The sequence below is a fragment of the Coregonus clupeaformis genome, unplaced genomic scaffold (genome assembly GCF_020615455.1).
Source record: "Coregonus clupeaformis isolate EN_2021a unplaced genomic scaffold, ASM2061545v1 scaf0007, whole genome shotgun sequence".
Taxonomy (NCBI): Eukaryota; Metazoa; Chordata; class Actinopteri; order Salmoniformes; family Salmonidae; genus Coregonus; species Coregonus clupeaformis.
Window position 1 is genome coordinate 497,795 of NW_025533462.1, and position 18,957 is coordinate 516,751.

General features: G+C 45.9%; 1 protein-coding gene across 4 annotated transcripts in view; it reads right to left on the reverse strand.

Moving 5' to 3' along the window:
* qkia (QKI, KH domain containing, RNA binding a) overlaps window positions 1-18,957 on the reverse strand; it is a 108,529-nt gene that overhangs the window by 49,448 nt on the left and 40,124 nt on the right. For all 4 annotated transcript variants that reach the window (XM_041847147.2, XM_041847144.2, XM_041847145.2 and 1 more), the window contains exon 3: window positions 109-225. In XM_041847147.2, the coding sequence (XP_041703081.1) occupies window positions 109-225 (117 nt within the window). The remainder of the gene's footprint in view (window positions 1-108; window positions 226-18,957) is intronic.

Consider the following 18,957-nt stretch of genomic DNA (forward strand, 5'->3'; position numbering starts at 1 on the left):
ACTACGAGGCGATTAGAAGCGGGTCTTAAATCGGAGCCTTTTGTTTTGGTGAAAAATTGAGTGAAAAAAGGGGCGGGGTAGAAATATCAAATAAACCAATGAGCTCACCTTCTTTCTGTCTCTCATGGAGCTCTTGCCTCGCACCATTATTTTGCATCCAGTTTCTGCTTCCAGCTGCTTGGCGGTGAGTCCACGAGGCCCCAGGATTCTGCCCACAAAGTTATACTGCAGAGAGATGGAAGAATAGATTATTATACAGGTAGAAAGAGTATTTCACATTCACACCGCAGTGTAGATAATCAGGCCACAATGAAAATGAAACTACAACTACTTGCACACTATGAATCATTGTCCTGTGATAGCCTTCTTATCTTAATCACATGTGATCAGGGCCTAAAAATGAATACCCGCCACCCTCCAAATGCAGATATATTTTGGCATTGGCAGAAAATATGTCTACGGGGGTTCTGTGTGTCTCAGTTGGTAGAGCATGGCGCTTGCAACGCCAGGGTTGTGGGTTTGATTCCCACGGGGGACTAGTACGAAAATGTACGCACTCACGACTATAAGTCGCTCGTCGTCTGCTAAATAACTAAAATGTAAATATTTCACAAGCCACGTTGGCGGTTGGTCACACAGCATTTGGGAGCAGTTTTTTTCTTCAATTCCTTAGCCCACATGTAAAGAATATTAAAGAATGCATCAGTCATTTGTATTTCTTGCAACTTTCTGACGTTACGGCATGGGAATGCCTTTGTCTACCACTTTGTGTAGCCAGTTGGTGCTGCCGAAACAGTCATTTCTAAAGGCTTTCCCATAAAACCTTCTGAATTAAAATGTTAACTGCAAAGTAAGCTTACCTGGCAGAACGAGATCACGGTGATTTGTATTAACCTGTGGTGATTTGTTTTGCAAACTCTACTATCGTGCATGCAGCACAGAAACACCGCTAGCCAAACACCCGTCTCTTGAGGTGCGCAACTGAATTTAATGGGCAACTATACCCTCCAATATATTTTCCCCCCAGAAATCAAAAGGGGTCTCAGCACTTAGAAAAAGCAAACACAATTGAACATTCTGTTAGAAAAGTGGGAGAGGGACCTCCCGAGTGGTGCAGTGGTCTAAGGCACTGCATCGCAATGCTAGCTGTGCCACTAGAGATCCTGGTTAGAGTCCAGGCGCTGTCGCAGCCGGCCGCGACCGGGAGACCCATGGGGCAGCGCACAATTGGCACAGTGTCGTCCAGGTTGGGGGAGGGTTTGGCCGGCAGGGATGTTCTTGTCCCATCGCGCACAAGCGATTCCTGTGGTGGGCCGGGTGCAGTGCACGTTGACGGTCGCCAGGTGTACGGTGCTTCCTCCGACACATTGGTGTGGCTGGCTTCCGGGTTAAGTGGGCACAGTGTCAAGAAGCAGTGCGGCTCGGTTGGGTTGTGTTTCGGAGGACGCACGACTCTTGACCTTCGCCTCTCCTGTGTCCGTACGGTTGCAGCGATGGGACAAGATACAATTGGATACCACGGAATTGGGGAGAAAAAACCGGGTAAAATACCCAAAATAAAAATAAAATGAATAATAAAAAAAGTGGGAACGGGAAAGCTGAGAAAAAAAAAAAAAACGGGGAAACCCAAAACCTGGAAAAACAAAACAGTGAAAATGTTTGTGGTTTTTGGTGTAATTATGGCGAATACATGTATTGGCCACTAAAAAATAATAATTCTGAGTGGCTGGCAGATTTGCTTGATATTATCTACCTGCCACAGTGGCTGGTGGACCAAAAGGTTAGTTTTAGGCCATGCATGTGATACTTATAATCTGAATAATAGAATGTTCAAACACTTGTTTGATTTTGTTGATCCCTCAGCTTTCATTCCATGGGAAACCACAGGGCTCAACGTGATATCGGCTCATTGTTGCCATGACAGCAGATTCCAGACAATAGGTGAACATTGTGAGATTAAGCTGTTTTTATATTAGGCCAGGAAAAATCATAAGGAATTCAAGTGCACAGGTACGAGTCCCTGGCGTTCCCGGCAGTGCACCCTGCTGCCTAGCCAATATTACGGCACCAAACTGAGATCGGGATCACCAGAAAGCAAGCTGAAAAAAATTAATTATTTATTGAGAGGAAAATAGAAATGAAACTATAGGGAATTATGGGGGATGTTGGGAGTGGTGAAGTATCTACTTGACACTTTTCTTATGGAGGCCCTTTCACTCCTGAGTGGTTTTGTACCAAAGGGAACGTATTTACCGTAATCCTCTCCACTTAAAATTGGCTTCCACGAGGATAAAGGAACAATGTGTCGAAATAATCCCACATTTTTCGGCAAACTAAAAACAGAAGAATTGGTGGTTGAATGGTAAACAGGGCATGTTAACCGTATGTAGAGTGCCGAGCCGAGAAGTAAGAGTTCCATGACTTTTCCAACCTCTGCATAGACAGGCCCTTCCTTCATTTCCCTGTGCATGACATTACGGTTACTATGGAGCTCGGGTAGACAAGAGGGCAGGCTAGGCCAACGTCTGTTTGGTGAACTCTGGTCACTACATTGGTGCGGGGGTGGTGTGATGGCAAGGCATGGGGGGGGCACGTGTCCTCCTGTCCTGTCTTTGGTCACCCAGTAGCGCATCTGGCAAGGATCGAAGGCAGAGGAGGAGCAAACTGTCAGTCTGCATCACGGTGGAAGCAGATAAGAAAAGAGGACCCAGCTCCCAGGCACAGTCTCTTCCCACGCTCAGCCATGGGCTTTCCTCCATCAGCCAGCAGTCTGACATCACAAGCACATGCTCAGAGGGCAAGGTCTCTGGGTGAAGCAGAACCTTTACAGCTAGCTAGTGTGCCCAAGCTTACTCACGGTCATAACAGAAGGAAATAGCGCAACTGGCCGGAGCTAATGTCTTTCTGAGATGAGATCATTCTTCACACCGTCTGTCAGCATGGATATATGGCTATAGAAGGTCAGATATGCTCAGTGTTAATCCAACCCTAGCCAGTGGCACAATTAATGCTTATGTGGAATACTATAAATTACCAGCCAATTACCCTGCTATATGTTGATGTCAAGATACAGCCAGAGAAAACCTACACTAGCACCTCTAATCCGCATCTGAGGAGAGTCTTGGTTATGAAAGGACTTCCTATACTGATACGGACATATCATTTTATTATTTATCTCTGTGCAACTGCTCTCAGGCAGATAGGAAGGAGAAGTGAATTCTCCCTGTCCATGAATATGTTGATGCTGATTGTACATGACAGGGCAGGGGCTTGCAGGGAAGTAGGGAAATTGCTCATTTGAATACTGGAACAAGACAGTAATTACTTCCAGAAGGGGCAGGACAGCGGGGGGGGGGTAGTGGATGCTACTGTTCCTTCTCCCAAAGTTGAGACAGTTTTTCCAATGGCTTTAAATACACTGCCTTTGACATACGTGATATGGGTGGTTATAGGAGTGGTTCAAGGACATTGGGTTGCGAAGGGGCTGGGGGGATATATCTATTTTTAAGAGGGTAGTGGGCGGCAGCCATGTTTGGCGATGTCTGGCTGAGCCGTCACCACGCTCTCTACTCCAGGAAAACTCCAGGAGGCTCAAAATGTCAGCCAACGCAGGGCTACATCAAACGCCTGGGACAGAAATACCAGCCTCAAAGCATTCAACAGAATAGAGGAAAAAGTAACGCTTTGATGAACAGGGGATTTCAAACTGGCAATTCAACAGAAGTAAGAACTGTCCCCATGCGAAGTTGCAACAAACCTTTCTAATCACCCCGTATTGTTCTCTGTGGACCAGATCATCTCTATCCTGCAGAAAACACTAGATCATGTCTTTATCCTGTAGCGGAGGGGCTGATGCCAGTTAAAAGGATAACCACCAATCGTAAGCCATTGGAATGTACAAAACAATACAAAGCCAAATATGTTTGAGCTTTCAGAGGAGAGGTGGACCTGCCAGGAACTCGACATATGAAGACCTTGGTAGAAAGAGTCACTTAACTGGAGTAAGTTTGGTGGCATGCAAGGACTCGTTATAAAATGACAGCTTGTCTTGAGTCTGTGTGCATGTCTTTACAATTCTTCCATTTCAACAATCAAACATGGCTGTCAACGGGTAGCTATGGCCACAGGGCAGTACTATAAATAGACTATGCACATCTAGTTACAACATGGTGAATATGAGCAGCTTCAACAGCCAGGCTGGCTAACCAACCATATAATCAGCATCAATTCTGATTCATCGGAGAGAATGTGCTTTAATATAACCAGCACTAACTGTTGAAATTACAAATGCAGGATATGAACCCCTTTCCCGCCACCTCTGTTCAGGACATGAACACCTTTCCCGCCACCTCTGTTCAGGATATGAACCCCTATCACGCCACCTCTGTTCCGACCCAAACTCATCCGCGTCTCGTTCTTTATCTGTTGAATGAAATGCATGCATAAACAATTTCTTTATTTTGCAAACTCGACAAGAACTCTCCGCCGGCTCCCTCTCTCAGCGGAGGCCCGTTCTCTGAGCAGCCAATTCCCGTTCCTCATTTAAGGCATTAGGAGATTAGAGACACTGGGACCTTTCACGGCCAGTTTCTCCCCCCCCAACTTTTATCTCAGTTTACTCAAACCCCTGCGAATTGACACGCACACAGCCGCCCCTTCCACCTCCATCCGCCCTGCCCCTACTTCAGAGGGCCTCCCAGGAAGGAGGCTTAGTGACATTAAAGGGGCTTTGTTTACCGCGTTATCGGAACTCGGCAGGCGGAGGGGGCCGGCCGGGGGCACTGAGAGAAACTCCTTGCCGACGCCCTGCTCTTCACTCTGATGTTGACTGACTCCCCTGGGCTCCGAGGCAGGGAGCAGGTTACCGAGGCTTCACCAACAGCTTTAAGGAAGTATACAATGTGCAAATGTTTGTTTGCCTCAACTGCAGCTCTGGATAGGAAAGGAAGCGGAAATTAGATCATGGCGAAGGGTCTCGGAGTGTATTGGGGGGCTTAGCAGGGACAAGCACAAAGAATATGAATCGAGTGTTGGTCACTAGCGGATTGTAAATGAGCAACACTCCCTTTTTAATACAGTAAGAAGGGAGTGCAACAGGAAATGTGTCTACTTCAGACAACGACTGAGTGGTGACATATTTCCCACCAAGCGTTCAGACACCTTGGGTTATTGTGCCACAGCTCACAGTATTGGCTGATATAGCTCACATATTGGCCCGTTCCTCTTTCCAGGGGAGACGAGAGTATGTGGTCTGTTGTAACATATTTACATTGCAGATTGGAGAACATGATTACAACCTATCCCCATGCGTTGTAGACATCTCTCTCAGAGGCATGACTGGCTGACTGGAAAACTCAACCCAGCAGAAATGACCTTCAAACCACACCAGAGGATATCCCCTCTCTTCCTACTTTCTGAATAACACGTCTTGTACATAGGAGCCCTACCAAGCAGAGGTCTTGCAGGTAGACAACACTATTTGGCGCTTATATTAGGCATCGCACCACAAAGGCAGGATTGTATACTTTCGAGTGTTGTCACGGTACCAGAATTTTGACTTTGATACCGATACCAGGTTTAGTATCACGATTCTCAATACCATCACAATACCAAAACGATACCGCTTCAACAAAAAAGAAGGCATATTAACCAATGTCACAGAATGGAACTTGATCCAGACAGATAAACTCAGATACTGGTCTGTTCAATCGTTGGGTATATTTTGAGTTCAATATCATTGCATTTTTCACATCCAATTTTCAGACAGCCATGTATGCATTAATCAATCAACTATACAATAATACAATCAATTGGACGTTTTACCAATCTAACTACATAACGGTAATCATTTATTTGAATGGTAAATCTCTATTGATAAACTGGGTAAATCAGGATGTAGCTTAGACCTATTCAGATTAATGCATATTCAATAGGAGTGTGCATGCATTGAGTGACAGATGACAATCTGTTTCCCTTCATTTTGGACTTATTTTATTGTACTGATCAACATTTGCACAGAAGTCACTTTTATAAAAGTGTGTGCTGTCTTTAACTAGTAATGACGTCATTCACGAGGCAAGATGAGGGCAGCCGGAGTCAGTTCGCTGAGGTAATAGATAATCTAAGGGAGAGACGTGAGACAGATTACTGAATGAATAAAGTTTTGGAGGCAAATCAGCTTTGAAAGCAGCATATTTTCCATTACGGTTTACCATAGTATCACAAACAAAGCTCCTGCCTTACTACATGCTGTCTCCCAGGTGACAGTTTGGGTATTATCATTCACTCATCTGTAGCTGGAATGTTCCTACTTGCCGGCGTAGCATTCAGTTAATCCGTTTTCCTAACCTTTGCTAGGCACATTGCCCCCACAACCCCCAAAAAACAATAATTGACATCCCAATTAGGATCTTGCAAAAAAATACTCCAATCAGTTCTAGAACCCATTGCCTTTTATGGTTGTGAGGTCTGGGGTCCACTCACCAACCAAGAACTCACAAAATGGGACAAACACCCAATTAAAACTCTGCATGCAGAATTCTGGAAAACATAGTAAGTGTACAACGTAAAACACCAAATAATAAGACTGGTTAAATTCTACAACCACCTAAAGGAAAGTGATGCCCAAACCTTCCATAACAAAGCCATTACCTACAGAGATGAACCTAGCCAGCCAGCTGGTTCTGGGGCTCTGTTCACAAACACAAACAGTCCCTACAGAGGCCCAGGACCGCAACACAATTAGACCCAACCAAATTATGAGAAAAAAAATAAGAGAACCATTTGACACACTGGAAAGAATCAACCAAAAAACAGCTAATTGGAATGCTACCTTTCCCTAAACAGAGAGTACACAGTGGCAGAATACCTGACCACTGTGACTGACCCAAACTTAAGGAAAGCTTTGACTATGTACAGACTCAGTGAGCATAGCCTTGCTACTGAGAGAGGCCGCCGTAGGCAGACCTGGCTCTCAAGAGAAAACAGGCTATGTGCACACTGCCCACTAAATGAGGTGGAAACTGAGCTGCACTTCCTAACCTCCTGCCAAATGTACGACCATATTAGAGACACATATTTCCCTCAGATTACACAAACCCACAAAGAATACATGTGAGTAATGTTTATTGTTAATGAGAGGGGGGTGGGACGGACAGGAGAGGGGTGGGGACGGAGACGAGAGGGGTGGGGACGGAGACGAGAGGGGGTGGGACGGAGACGAGAGGGGGTGGGACGGACACGAGAGGGGGTGGGACGGAGACGAGAGGGGTGGGACGGAGACGAGAGGGGGTGGGACGGAGACGAGAGGGGGTGGGACGGAGACGAGAGGGGGTGGGACGGAGACGAGAGGGGGTGGGACGGAGAAGAGAGTGAAAATGTGACTTAATTCTAGACTTGACATTTTCGCATCAAAGCTCAAGGGAGACTTCAACGCTTCCCTCTAAGCACATCCCAGCATTTAGCACCTAATCTGGTCGCCTTTGATCATTTTGTTTGGGGGGTTTATTTGGGGTTGCAGCGGAGGAAGTGGGCTGACATGCAAAGGTGTTGGTGGGTGGAGGAAAATGAAGGATCGGCGTGGTCCCGAGGGCAGAGTTCATGGACTCTTAATATGCAAAAGATGGGGAGAAATCCCAACATGCCACAGAGCAGAGTGTGAACTGTAGACATTACAGCCCTATCCCATCTCAGAGAGGAGGAAAGTCAGATATTCAAATAAGATGTGTCAGTTAGTTGGGGTAATACTCAATTCACAGACCATGCTTGCGGAGCTAAACAAGAACAGAACAAATCAGAATGCTGTCTGTACAAAAAGGCATCTGGGACGGATTTATAACGGTTTTCAGAACACAAAAACTTTTAGTCAATGGAATATTACACTGTACAAGCATGTGGGACTGATAGGACTTTAGTGTGTAGCTTGTTACAGGCAGTCAAGGGTGTATCTGTGAGTGAAGGGTGTGTGTGCATGCGTGAAGAGCAAGTAGACAGGGAGTGTGTGTATACGCTTATTGTGTGTGTGCGTGTGTGTGTGTGTGTGTGTGTGTGTGCACCGAGGGTAAGTGAATGATTGTGTGCCTGCTGATGGCCTTCCTTCCATCAGCAGCAATCAGGACGGTGGTTAGGATGAGGAGTGACTCCTGTGTCATGTTCAATCCACGTCTCTGTCGCCCCAGTCTCTCTCTCTATAGGTCTATCACTGTGTCACTGTCGCCCCAGTCTCTCTCTCTATAGGTCTATCACTGTGGCACTGTCGCCCCAGTCTCTCTCTCTATAGGTCTATCACTGTGTCACTGTCGCCCCAGTCTCTCTCTCTATAGGTCTATCACTGTGTCACTGTCGCCCCAGTCTCTCTCTCTATAGGTCTATCACTGTGTCTCTGTCGCCCCAGTCTCTCTCTCTATAGGTCTATCACTGTGTCACTGTCGCCCCAGTCTCTCTCTCTATAGGTCTATCACTGTGTCACTGTCGCCCCAGCTCTCTCTCTATGAACTGGATCTCTCTCTCTATAGGTCTATCACTGTGTCTTGTCGCCCAGTCTCTCTCTCTATAGGTCTATCACTGTGTCACTGTCGCCCCAGTCTCTCTCTCTATAGGTCTATCACTGTGTCACTGTCGCCCCAGTCTCTCTCTCTATAGGTCTATCACTGTGTCTCTGTGTCCCCAGTCTCTCTCATTGTCTCCCTCTCATTCAGTCTCCCTCTCCCCCTCTCATTCAGTCTCCCTCTCATTCAGTCTCCCTGTCATTCAGTCTCCCTCTCATTCAGTCTCCCTCTCATTCAGTCTCCCTCTCATTCAGTCTCCCTCTCATTCAGTCTCCCTCTCATTCAGTCTCATTCAGTCTCCCTCTCATTCAGTCTCCCTCTCCCCCCTCTCATTCAGTCTCCCTCTCATTCAGTCTCCCTCTCCCCCCTCTCATTCAGTCTCCCTCTCATTCAGTCTCCCTCTCCCCCCTCTCATTGTCTCCCTCTCATTCAGTCTCCCTCTCATTCAGTCTCCCTTCTCCTCCAGTCTCCCTCTCTTCCAGTCTCCCTCTCCTCCTCTCCTTCAGTCTCCCTCTCCTTCAGTCTCCCTCTCCTTCAGTCTCCCTCTCCTTCAGTCTCCCTCTCCTTCAGTCTCCCTCTCCTTCAGTCTCCCTCTCCTTCAGTCTCCCTCTCCTTCAGTCTCCCTCTCCTTCAGTCTCCCTCTCCTTCAGTCTCCCTCTCCTTCAGTCTCCCTCTCCTTCAGTCTCCCTCTCCTTCAGTCTCCCTCTCCTTCAGTCTCCCTCTCCCCCCTCCCATTCTCTTCACCCTGGGTAAAGGATACACACTTGTCGCAGCATTCACTCAGACACACTCACACCACTGAGGTGTGTTGCGGCAGGCTTCTTGTCCACCTGCCAAAAGAGTGTGTCATTAGTGGCCTCTAATTAATCTGCCTAGCAGCACCTCTCACAGAGGTAAATCAGCTCTGTGGAAAACATCCACACACCCAGACACATGGCCTGACAGACAGACATCCACACACCCAGATACATGGCCTGACAGACAGACATCCACACACCCAGACACAAGCACAATTTAACTGGATATGACACTGGTACTCTATTTTGCATTATTTCACTCAGGCCCACTCAGAGCTTTTCCCTGCAGCCCCCAGTTGATTTATGCTGAACGGGTGGGGTTTTCTATTGAGGCAAATTCATTGCGACACATTTTTTTTTTTTTAAAGCCAGCTCAGCCTATATTTCAAGACGTGTTTACTGTAAACTGTTGTTACAAGGAGGGGGGCTAGGTGGTAGGTTGTGAGTATCATCTCCACAAATAGAAGATCTAGGGAAAATCAAAACAGACACTAACCATCGTCAATGCTATTTAGTGTCAATTTTCATTTAAAAAAAAAATGCTAAATCTGACATTTGGTGGCAGCAGTCCAAACATGTTCAATGACTCCCAATTGGCCATACATAATAAGAAATCATAAGAAACATCTACAAAAACTGACTAAAGCGAAAGCGACATCCCCAAAATAATCTGAGCAAATGGTCTACCACAGTAAGAGTCATAAAACCTAGCAGTTAAACACGAAAATGATTCCAAAATCGGTTTTCCACCATTCATTTTATCCATTGTGAATTTTAGGGGGCTGTGTTTCGTGTAGGCTTAACCTGGCGTGACATTTTGATAACAGTGTATATCTCTCTCGGACAAGGTAATGTTTATCAATATATTTGCCTGTATTTACCCCCCAAAAATGAAATGCTTAATTAGTTGCTAATGTGGCTATTATACAGCACTGCAAATGCCTGTATCAAGCTTCACGTCACTCACCAGGTCCATGACGATTACATTTACGTCATTTAGCAGACGCTCTTATCCAGAGCGACTTACATCTGGATGAGACTGCCGAATTGAGGCAAAGGTAAGAATCTCTATGTAATGTTAGCAAAATTTAGTAATTCATAAATTGGCTAAAGTTCTTTAAATTGACAATTCTGTGAACTGTCTGGGCAAGTTTTAAATTGAAAATGTCTTATGTAGCTGGCTAGCTCATGGTTAGCAACATTAGCCTGGCTAGATGGCAACATTAGCCGTCTACTTGTCTAGCCATTTAAATGCTTGACAAATTCATAGAAACTACAGTCTAGGTTGCTAGGTGGTTAGATGGTGAAGCTAGGGCTATGCATTCTTGATAATGCTTGTGTCTGTGGGTGGGATGGGTCGCCTACTTCAAGTACTACTCGACTTGTAGCTACCCTAGCTAGCTGTATTATTTTACTCTGGCTTTTTGAGAGGTTTGAGAGATTAGCATCCTCTCGAGTCAGTGTGCTTACTTTACTGCGGGAAGACATTGATCTGTTTGCTGTTACCCTCTGGACAGCAGATCATTAGTATAGCTAGTAGGGAAGGTTATGTAACCTTATTTAGTCATACCTGCTATGGTGGACTTTAAATTAATTGGTATTCACACGCTTGTTTTTGGAGGTAGAATTAATGTCATGTTATTGACGTATTTGCACCTTCTCTATTCCAGAACCAATGGGTGTGCCGGAGTCTCATCATCTCTTAACTAGGTAAGTCGTTTCAACCTGGAACACTATTCTCCTGCTTTGGTCTGTTTCAGTCATTGCAGAAAGTCCTGAAGAGCAGGAGTGTGTGAAGGGTTTTGTCCCAGCCCAGCTCTAAACACCTGACATAATAATCAACATACCGAATCACGGCAACAGGCTATGATTTGTAAATCAGGTATGGGCTGGAACAAAAGCTTATACACACTCCTGCCATTCAGACCTGGAGCTGTACAATCATTTAAGTCAGTGGTTCCCAACCTTTTTTCCTTGGAGCCCCCCCCCTACTTGTATCTAAGAAAAGCTGAGGCCCCCCACCACCATCACCACACACACACACCAAAATAATGTGATTCATTCCAAATCTTTATTGGCAAAAATTAGAGCGACTTACAGTTAATGAGTGCATACATTTTTTCATACTGGCCCCCCGTGTGAATCGAACCCACAACCCTGGCGTTGCAAATGCCATGCTCTACAAACTGAGCTACACAGGACCTAATTCACTGAAACTTGGCAGTTTGTTGCATACACACATGCACATAATGTGAACACTGGTTTTGACACAGCTATAATGTATGTGTTATAAAAATAACAATAACAAAACAGTAAGGTTCAAATCAATAACTTTTTCCTTCCTTAAAAAAAAACTAAATGGCCACCTTGGGCCTGCATACCTCTGACCAGGGATGAGATGTCAGGTGTGATGCTAGTGACAGCCAACCTAAAGTCCTGGTGGACATGGAGCCTGTTACGGCCTTTTGTTTTTATTGTTCCAAGCGCACTGAAGGCCGTCTCAGACAGGTACGTAATGCTGAATGGTAGAATAACCCTTGTAGCTGCGTGTTAGGCCAGTCTGGGTGCAACAGCGTGTCCTTTGACAATCCCAAACTTTTTGTATCCGTTCTCCTGGAAATATTTATTTGACAGAGAATCGGCTTGAAGGTCAGCAAGCTCATCTTCACAGCCGAGGTATTCCACGTCCTCGAGACTGCAAATGTAAGGGTCCATCACCCACGATTCCTTTGATAAGTATTTGTCATGTTCATGTGCCTGGTAAACTCAGTGCGTAAAGACGCAGGCACAGTGCCACCAGACTGTTTCATCAGCAGTGGAAATTCAGTTCTCCAGTTTCCGCACAAAAGCGTCGAAAGCGTATTTGCAGTGCATGCCGTTTGATTCAGGACCCTGCATCCGCATGTTTGTCTCATTGTAGAGAGTGAATGTATCCGCTATGTATGCCGTTTTGATCCAAAACGCATCAGTCAGCTGTCCGCACAGTGGTCGATTGTGATCTTGCAAGAATTCCTTTATTTTTTCCTGCAGTTCCATAAAACGCACAAGCACTTGTCCACATGACAACCAGCGTACCTCTGTGTGTAACAGCAGTGTTTGATGCGCTTCATCCTCACACAGCTGGGCAAACAGTCTCGTTAGAAGGGCGAGCCTTAATGAATGACCTGTTGTTGTTGTTGTGGCTAGATTGGTAGACGTAAGAATGTCTTGTTTCAAGTCATCACCGTCAATTTATTGCACATAAACGATGAGCACGGATTCATCTGACACTGTTGTTGTTTCATCCAACTGAATGGCAAAGGGAACATTCCTAAGCTTCTCGTGCAGCTGGTTCTGACAATCTCCAGCCATTCGATCAATTCTGTCTTTGACAGTGTTGTCAGAGTGGGACGGTTCTCACTTTATCCACCACCTGTGGGCCACACAGCCTCTCTACAATTTTCAGGCTGGCGGGTTTGATTAGCTGATCTCCAATTTTGTGCCGGCTTTTTAGCCTTCGCAAATAATAGCGAACACTCAAATGACGCCTCCGTGGCTCTGTGTAAATCACTGCCTGCTCTTTCAAATGCTTTTCTGATGTCTGTGGATCTTTTTGATAGTGCCAACTGCTTCTTCCGCTCAAAGAAATCCTGACCTTCACCAATAGTCTCCTGATGTTGTTTCCTGGTGTCGTTGCATTTTGCTTGGCTTCATGCTGCCATTAGCTAGCTTCTCGCCACAAATGACACATTCTGGCCGAGTCCTGTCCTTCAATAAAACCGAAGTTAAGATAACTTTTGAGATATAGCCTTACTTTCTTTTTTGATGATGAGTCATCAGCACTTTTATGTTTCTTAGACATGTTTTATTCATAAAATAGTGATCCTCTGACTGCAGGAAAAACGAGCTGCTAGCTGAAACTGATTGAGCGCAGGTCATTGACGTGCACACCTTTTCCCGGGGAATTACCGCTTTTACGTTTCTCTGACATGATTCTTATTTTTTTGATTGGCCTTGGCATTATAAGCATATGATCTTTAGTAACATTTTAAAATGTATTAATTTTAAAATTAAATTATAGTGGAACATTTTATGCATGTTTGACCTCAAATGAGATCTCGCCCCCCCCTGTGAACTCTGGCAGCCCCCCTAAGGGGGGCACGGACCCTGGGTTGGGAACCACTGATTTAAGTCAATATGACCAATTGGGGGGTTGGGGGTAATCGTTATCTAACGCATGCTCCACTCTCAAGTCGAAGCTGAACTTGTTGACTGATGCCATGGCAGCACTGGTCCACACCTGCCCCATTTGTAGGGTGAGTAGTATTGGTTGGTACTGTTTGAGGCGTTAGGTTCCTCTCCATCTGTAGGCTATTGTACTGGCCTGTGTGGTACAGTCATATGTGTAGTAGTTTGTTGCATCGTATTGCTTAGTTTATCATTTGTTAAACTTTGAATTAAATCGAAGGCACAGATTGTTAACTTCCTACATTTTGTACTTGACCTTTATAGATGCAGACCCGAAGACATTCAAGCAAACATCCCAAGTCTCCAATGGTCCCAGTACTGGTTGATGTGCAAGCATCCCAAGTCTCCAATGGTCCCAGTACTGGTTGATGTTCAGGCATCCCAAGTCTCCAATGGTCCCAGTACTGGTTGATGTGCAAGCATCCCAAGTCTCCAATGGTCCCAGTACTGGTTGATGTGCAAGCATCCCAAGTCTCCAATGGTCCCAGTACTGGTTGATGTGCAGGCATCCCTAGCCTCCAATGGTCCCAGTACTGGTTGATGTGCAGGCATCCCTAGCCTCCAATGGTCCCAGTACTGGTTGATGTGCAGGCATCCCAAGTCTCCAATGGTCCCAGTACTGGTTGATGTTCAGGCATCCCTAGCCTCCAATGGTCCCAGTACTGGTTGATGTTCAGGCATCCCTAGTCTCCAATGGTCCCAGTACTGGTTGATGTGCAAGCATCCCTAGCCTCCAATGGTCCCAGTACTGGTTGATGTGCAGGCATCCCTAGTCTCCAATGGTCCCAGTACTGGTTGATGTTCAGGCATCCCTAGCCTCCAATGGTCCCAGTACTGGTTGATGTGCAGGCATCCCTAGTCTCCAATGGTCCCAGTACTGGTTGATGTTCAGGCATCCCTAGCCTCCAATGGTCCCAGTACTGGTTGATGTGCAGGCATCCCAAGTCTCCAATGGTCCCAGTACTGGTTGATGTGCAGGCATCCCTAGCCTCCAATGGTCCCAGTACTGGTTGATGTGCAGGCATCCCAAGTCTCCAATGGTCCCAGTACTGGTTGATGTGCAGGCATCCCAAGTCTCCAATGGTCCCAGTACTGGTTGATGTGCAGGCATCCCTAGCCTCCAATGGTCCCAGTACTGGTTGATGTGCAAGCATCCCTAGCCTCCAATGGTCCCAGTACTGGTTGATGTTCAGGCATCCCTAGTCTCCAATGGTCCCAGTACTGGTTGATGTTCAGGCATCCCTAGTCTCCAATGGTCCCAGTACTGGTTGATGTGCAGGCATCCCTAGCCTCCAATGGTCCCAGTACTGGTTGATGTTCAGGCATCCCTAGTCTCCAATGGTCCCAGTACTGGTTGATGTTCAGGCATCCCTAGTCTCCAATGGTCCCAGTACTGGTTGATGTGCAAGCATCCCTAGCCTCCAATGGTCCCAGTACTGGTTGATGTGCAGGCATCCCTAGTCTCCAATGGTCCCAGTACTGGTTGATGTTCAGGCATCCCTAGCCTCCAATGGTCCCAGTACTAGTTGATGTGCAGGCATCCCTAGTCTCCAATGGTCCCAGTACTGGTTGATGTTCAGGCATCCCTAGTCTCCAATGGTCCCAGTACTGGTTGATGTTCAGGCATCCCTAGTCTCCAATGGTCCCAGTACTGGTTGATGTTCAGGCATCCCAAGTCTCCAATGGTCCCAGTACTGGTTGATGTGCAAGCATCCCAAGTCTCCAATGGTCCCAGTACTGGTTGATGTTCAGGCATCCCAAGTCTCCAATGGTCCCAGTACTGGTTGATGTGCAAGCATCCCAAGTCTCCAATGGTCCCAGTACTGGTTGATGTGCAGGCATCCCTAGTCTCCAATGGTCCCAGTACTGGTTGATGTGCAGGCATCCCTAGTCTCCAATGGTCCCAGTACTGGTTGATGTGCAGGCATCCCTAGTCTCCAATGGTCCCAGTACTGGTTGATGTGAAGGCCTAAGTGACCACACACACTCAAATGGACCTACAGCTGGGTTAAGATTCCTCCATCATTCACACACAGACATAGTGTAAACCACCATGTTGTCAACAAAATGCTGTGATTACTCACTGTCTTTAAAAGTGGTGATTCACAGACACACGATGACCACGATTTGAACGCTGCAACTGAGACGGAATGACGTCGAGGGACACAAGCTGAGACCCGGAGTATGACTGGGCTTGGGCCGGATATTTGTGACAACGACCTAAATAGGGGTGCAGAAGCACACCAGCGCCCTATTTTATGTTTATTCCATGGCCAACCATCCCTCTAGTTACCCCTTATTCCACACTATGCCTTTTATGCCCCATGGTCCCTCAACTTCGGAACTCTCCATTTTATAAACCCACCCTACCTTCACCCATTTTCCCCATGCTTCTTCCTTCACATCTCCTGATTGGATGACGCGGTAACACCTTTAAAAAAGTGTTGTGGTTTACTGTTTTTGCTACCTTTTATTCACCTGTGTAATGCTGTCCTCCTCCAGCTTATTCTGGGGTTCAGACTGAATGCTGTGGTAAATATGAGGGATATGACAAATGGACAATTTTCCTTAACGTTTAAAAACGGCCTTTAAAAAAAAAATCATAAAAAGAATCATAAAATTCCACGTCAATTTACAATGCAGAATAATGGCCCCATTACGTATGTATGACCACTAGGACCAGGCAATACAGTTATATCTACCTCAACCCTTTACAGACATGCAACAAAGCTACAGTAACATGTCCATAGCAACAATTGATCACTTTTCAGACAAAAAAAGAAATGCAGCATCAGGTCTGTGCCTTTTCAGACATAATTCTGCTCCGGCGTAAAATGTTTTGTATTGTTTCCCTGACAACAATAAACGTTGCTGATTGATGTGCGTGCTGTGTTGTATTTTATGGTATGGAAGCTAGATGTGTTTTATTTCTACTAAACGTCTTGGTAAGTCACCATATTTAACTAACTTTAAAATATGTTTTTAGGAGAGTGTGGTCTGCGTTCAGGCAGCAGGCATGCAGGCTGCGCGCAGCAGCTCGAGATTATTTTATTGACAGTTCTGGTTGCCTAGTGATGGACTTTGGTGATATGAATGGACATTTGGACTAGAGAAGGTTTTTGTCGGCATTGAAAAAAACGTAGCGTAGCCTACCCTAACAGACAGACAAACATGCTGTAGCGAAGGCGCTTTCAAGGGGCCACATTCGATTATGTCTGAAAAGCATAATCATTTTACATTTACATTTTAGTCATTTAGCAGACGCTCTTATCAAGAGCGACTTACAGTTAGTGAATACATATTATTATTTTTATTTTTTATATACTGGCCCCCCGTGGGAATCGAACCCACAACCCTGCCGTTGCAAACACCATGCTCTATCAACTGAGCTATAATCGATACCGGTAGCCTACTGTAATTTCAAATGAGGCAAAAACAAAGAGTAGAAAAGCCTGTTCTGGCAAAACTCAGTGCCATGAACAAGCTAGGATATTCTATACGCATCAGATTGAAGACTGAACACACACTTGCATCATTAGCAAAGAGACGAGCAGGAAGGTCATCGCGAGAGAGAGAGACACAGAAGAGTGTTATTATGTTTTGGTAATCTACATCTCGCAATGTCTTGTCTTGCAAATTAACCAAGTAGCCTAACGTTCACCTCTTCTGAATTACTATCGGCTATAAACACAGAAAATAATGGTTTTGTGATAACTGAACTGTGATTTTATGTGGGGGGAAAACAGTTTTAATTAGCATTTTTAAATCAGAGTAAATCGAGCCAAATACATTGATATAAGTCACCTTGTCTACACGGTTATCAAAATGTCACGCCAGGGTAAGCCTACACAAAACACAGGCCTTATTTGAAGTGTTTCTGAAATCCACAATGGATAAAATGAATGGTGGAAAAACTATTGGAACAAAAGCTTATACACACTCCTGCCATTCAGACATGGAGCTGTACAGACGTTTAAATCATTATTCTGAGGGGGTATTGTTATGTAAGTGGAGCAGGCGTGTTTGACCACTAGGTTTTAAGGTTATTATGATACGTCTACTGTGGGGCTCAACAGGGAGTAAACAGTGTTTTCTGCTTTCGAACACATAAACAAGAGCCCACGGCGATTGTTGACATATCATCATTTGAGACGCTCAATTGGGAGTCATTTAGCTTGAAAAGCCCTGTTAATAACCTGCAAATGAAGACTGGGAGAGAACGCTCGCTCTGCACGCCGATCAAACAGCTGTTTCCTTGCCGACCGGCTCCGGTTGCTGCCGCCGCAGACAGAGGCCTAATAAAATTAGTATTTTTTTTCACTACGGTAAACATCACCAATACCATGACAACAACAGTAGCCCTAGTAGACAACAGTAGAGCTGGGGACGGTCACACCAGACAGACAGCACGTTGTAGTGGGGTAGGGGAGGCGACCGCTAGGCTTAATCTAAGACAATAATAAACATTTCTGAGCCATCGTAGAATGACATTGTGCTGGCAGGTATAGGAGAACAGTCTTGTATTGAATCATTCAATCCCAACAACAACTGATGCTGGATGGAATAAAGGCCTAGTCATTCAATTCATTAATATCAACAAATGCTTCTATGCATCAATAAACACACATCCAAAGCATGCTTAGGCAACACACATCACACACTGTGCTGGACATCATGGCAGCCAGAGGACCTATAGGGGAGGCAAATGGCTCCTTCAAAAGAGCCCTTTCCAGTTCGCCCTGTTTTCCAGACCAGTTGCTCAACGGCTTACGTCCAACAGGGTGTCCCATTTCATAGGCTCAACAGGCAGGCAGCCAGGAGCAGGTGGGGTGGGGTGGGGTGGGGGGGGTTAGGTTAGACCACCTCAGCCTAGTCAGACTCCCACAACCCCCTACTCTACACAACCCATTTGGGCTATCCATGGGTGTGGGGGCATCAAATGGTGTTAGTAAACAAACAAGGAATGGAAGTAACTGTGTTTGAAGGTCAGAGAAAGAGATGACAGGGTGAGGCGTCTCCAGGGTGAGGCGTCTGCATCCCATCAAAGGCTGCAGCCGGGGCTTAATTGAAGGTGGGGAGTTATCAGATGGACCGTCACCCACCCTGTCCTCACCTGCAGTCGCCTCTGTGAGTGACATGATGCCGCACTTCTGAAGTCTCAGCAAACGACTCCCTCTCCACACACACACACTCGATCAAGCTCTCACACCTCAGCGTGCATGTCCTATGGTAAGGGAATTAGAACACGGCCGTCTTGGCAGGACAAGTTATTTTGGTAAAATTGACATGCTGCACTGCAGCAAAGGACCAAGACAATCTAATTACTCGGTATTGGGAGGAGGACATTTTCTGAGAGGGGGGGGGGGGAGCAGTGAGCGAGAGAGAGG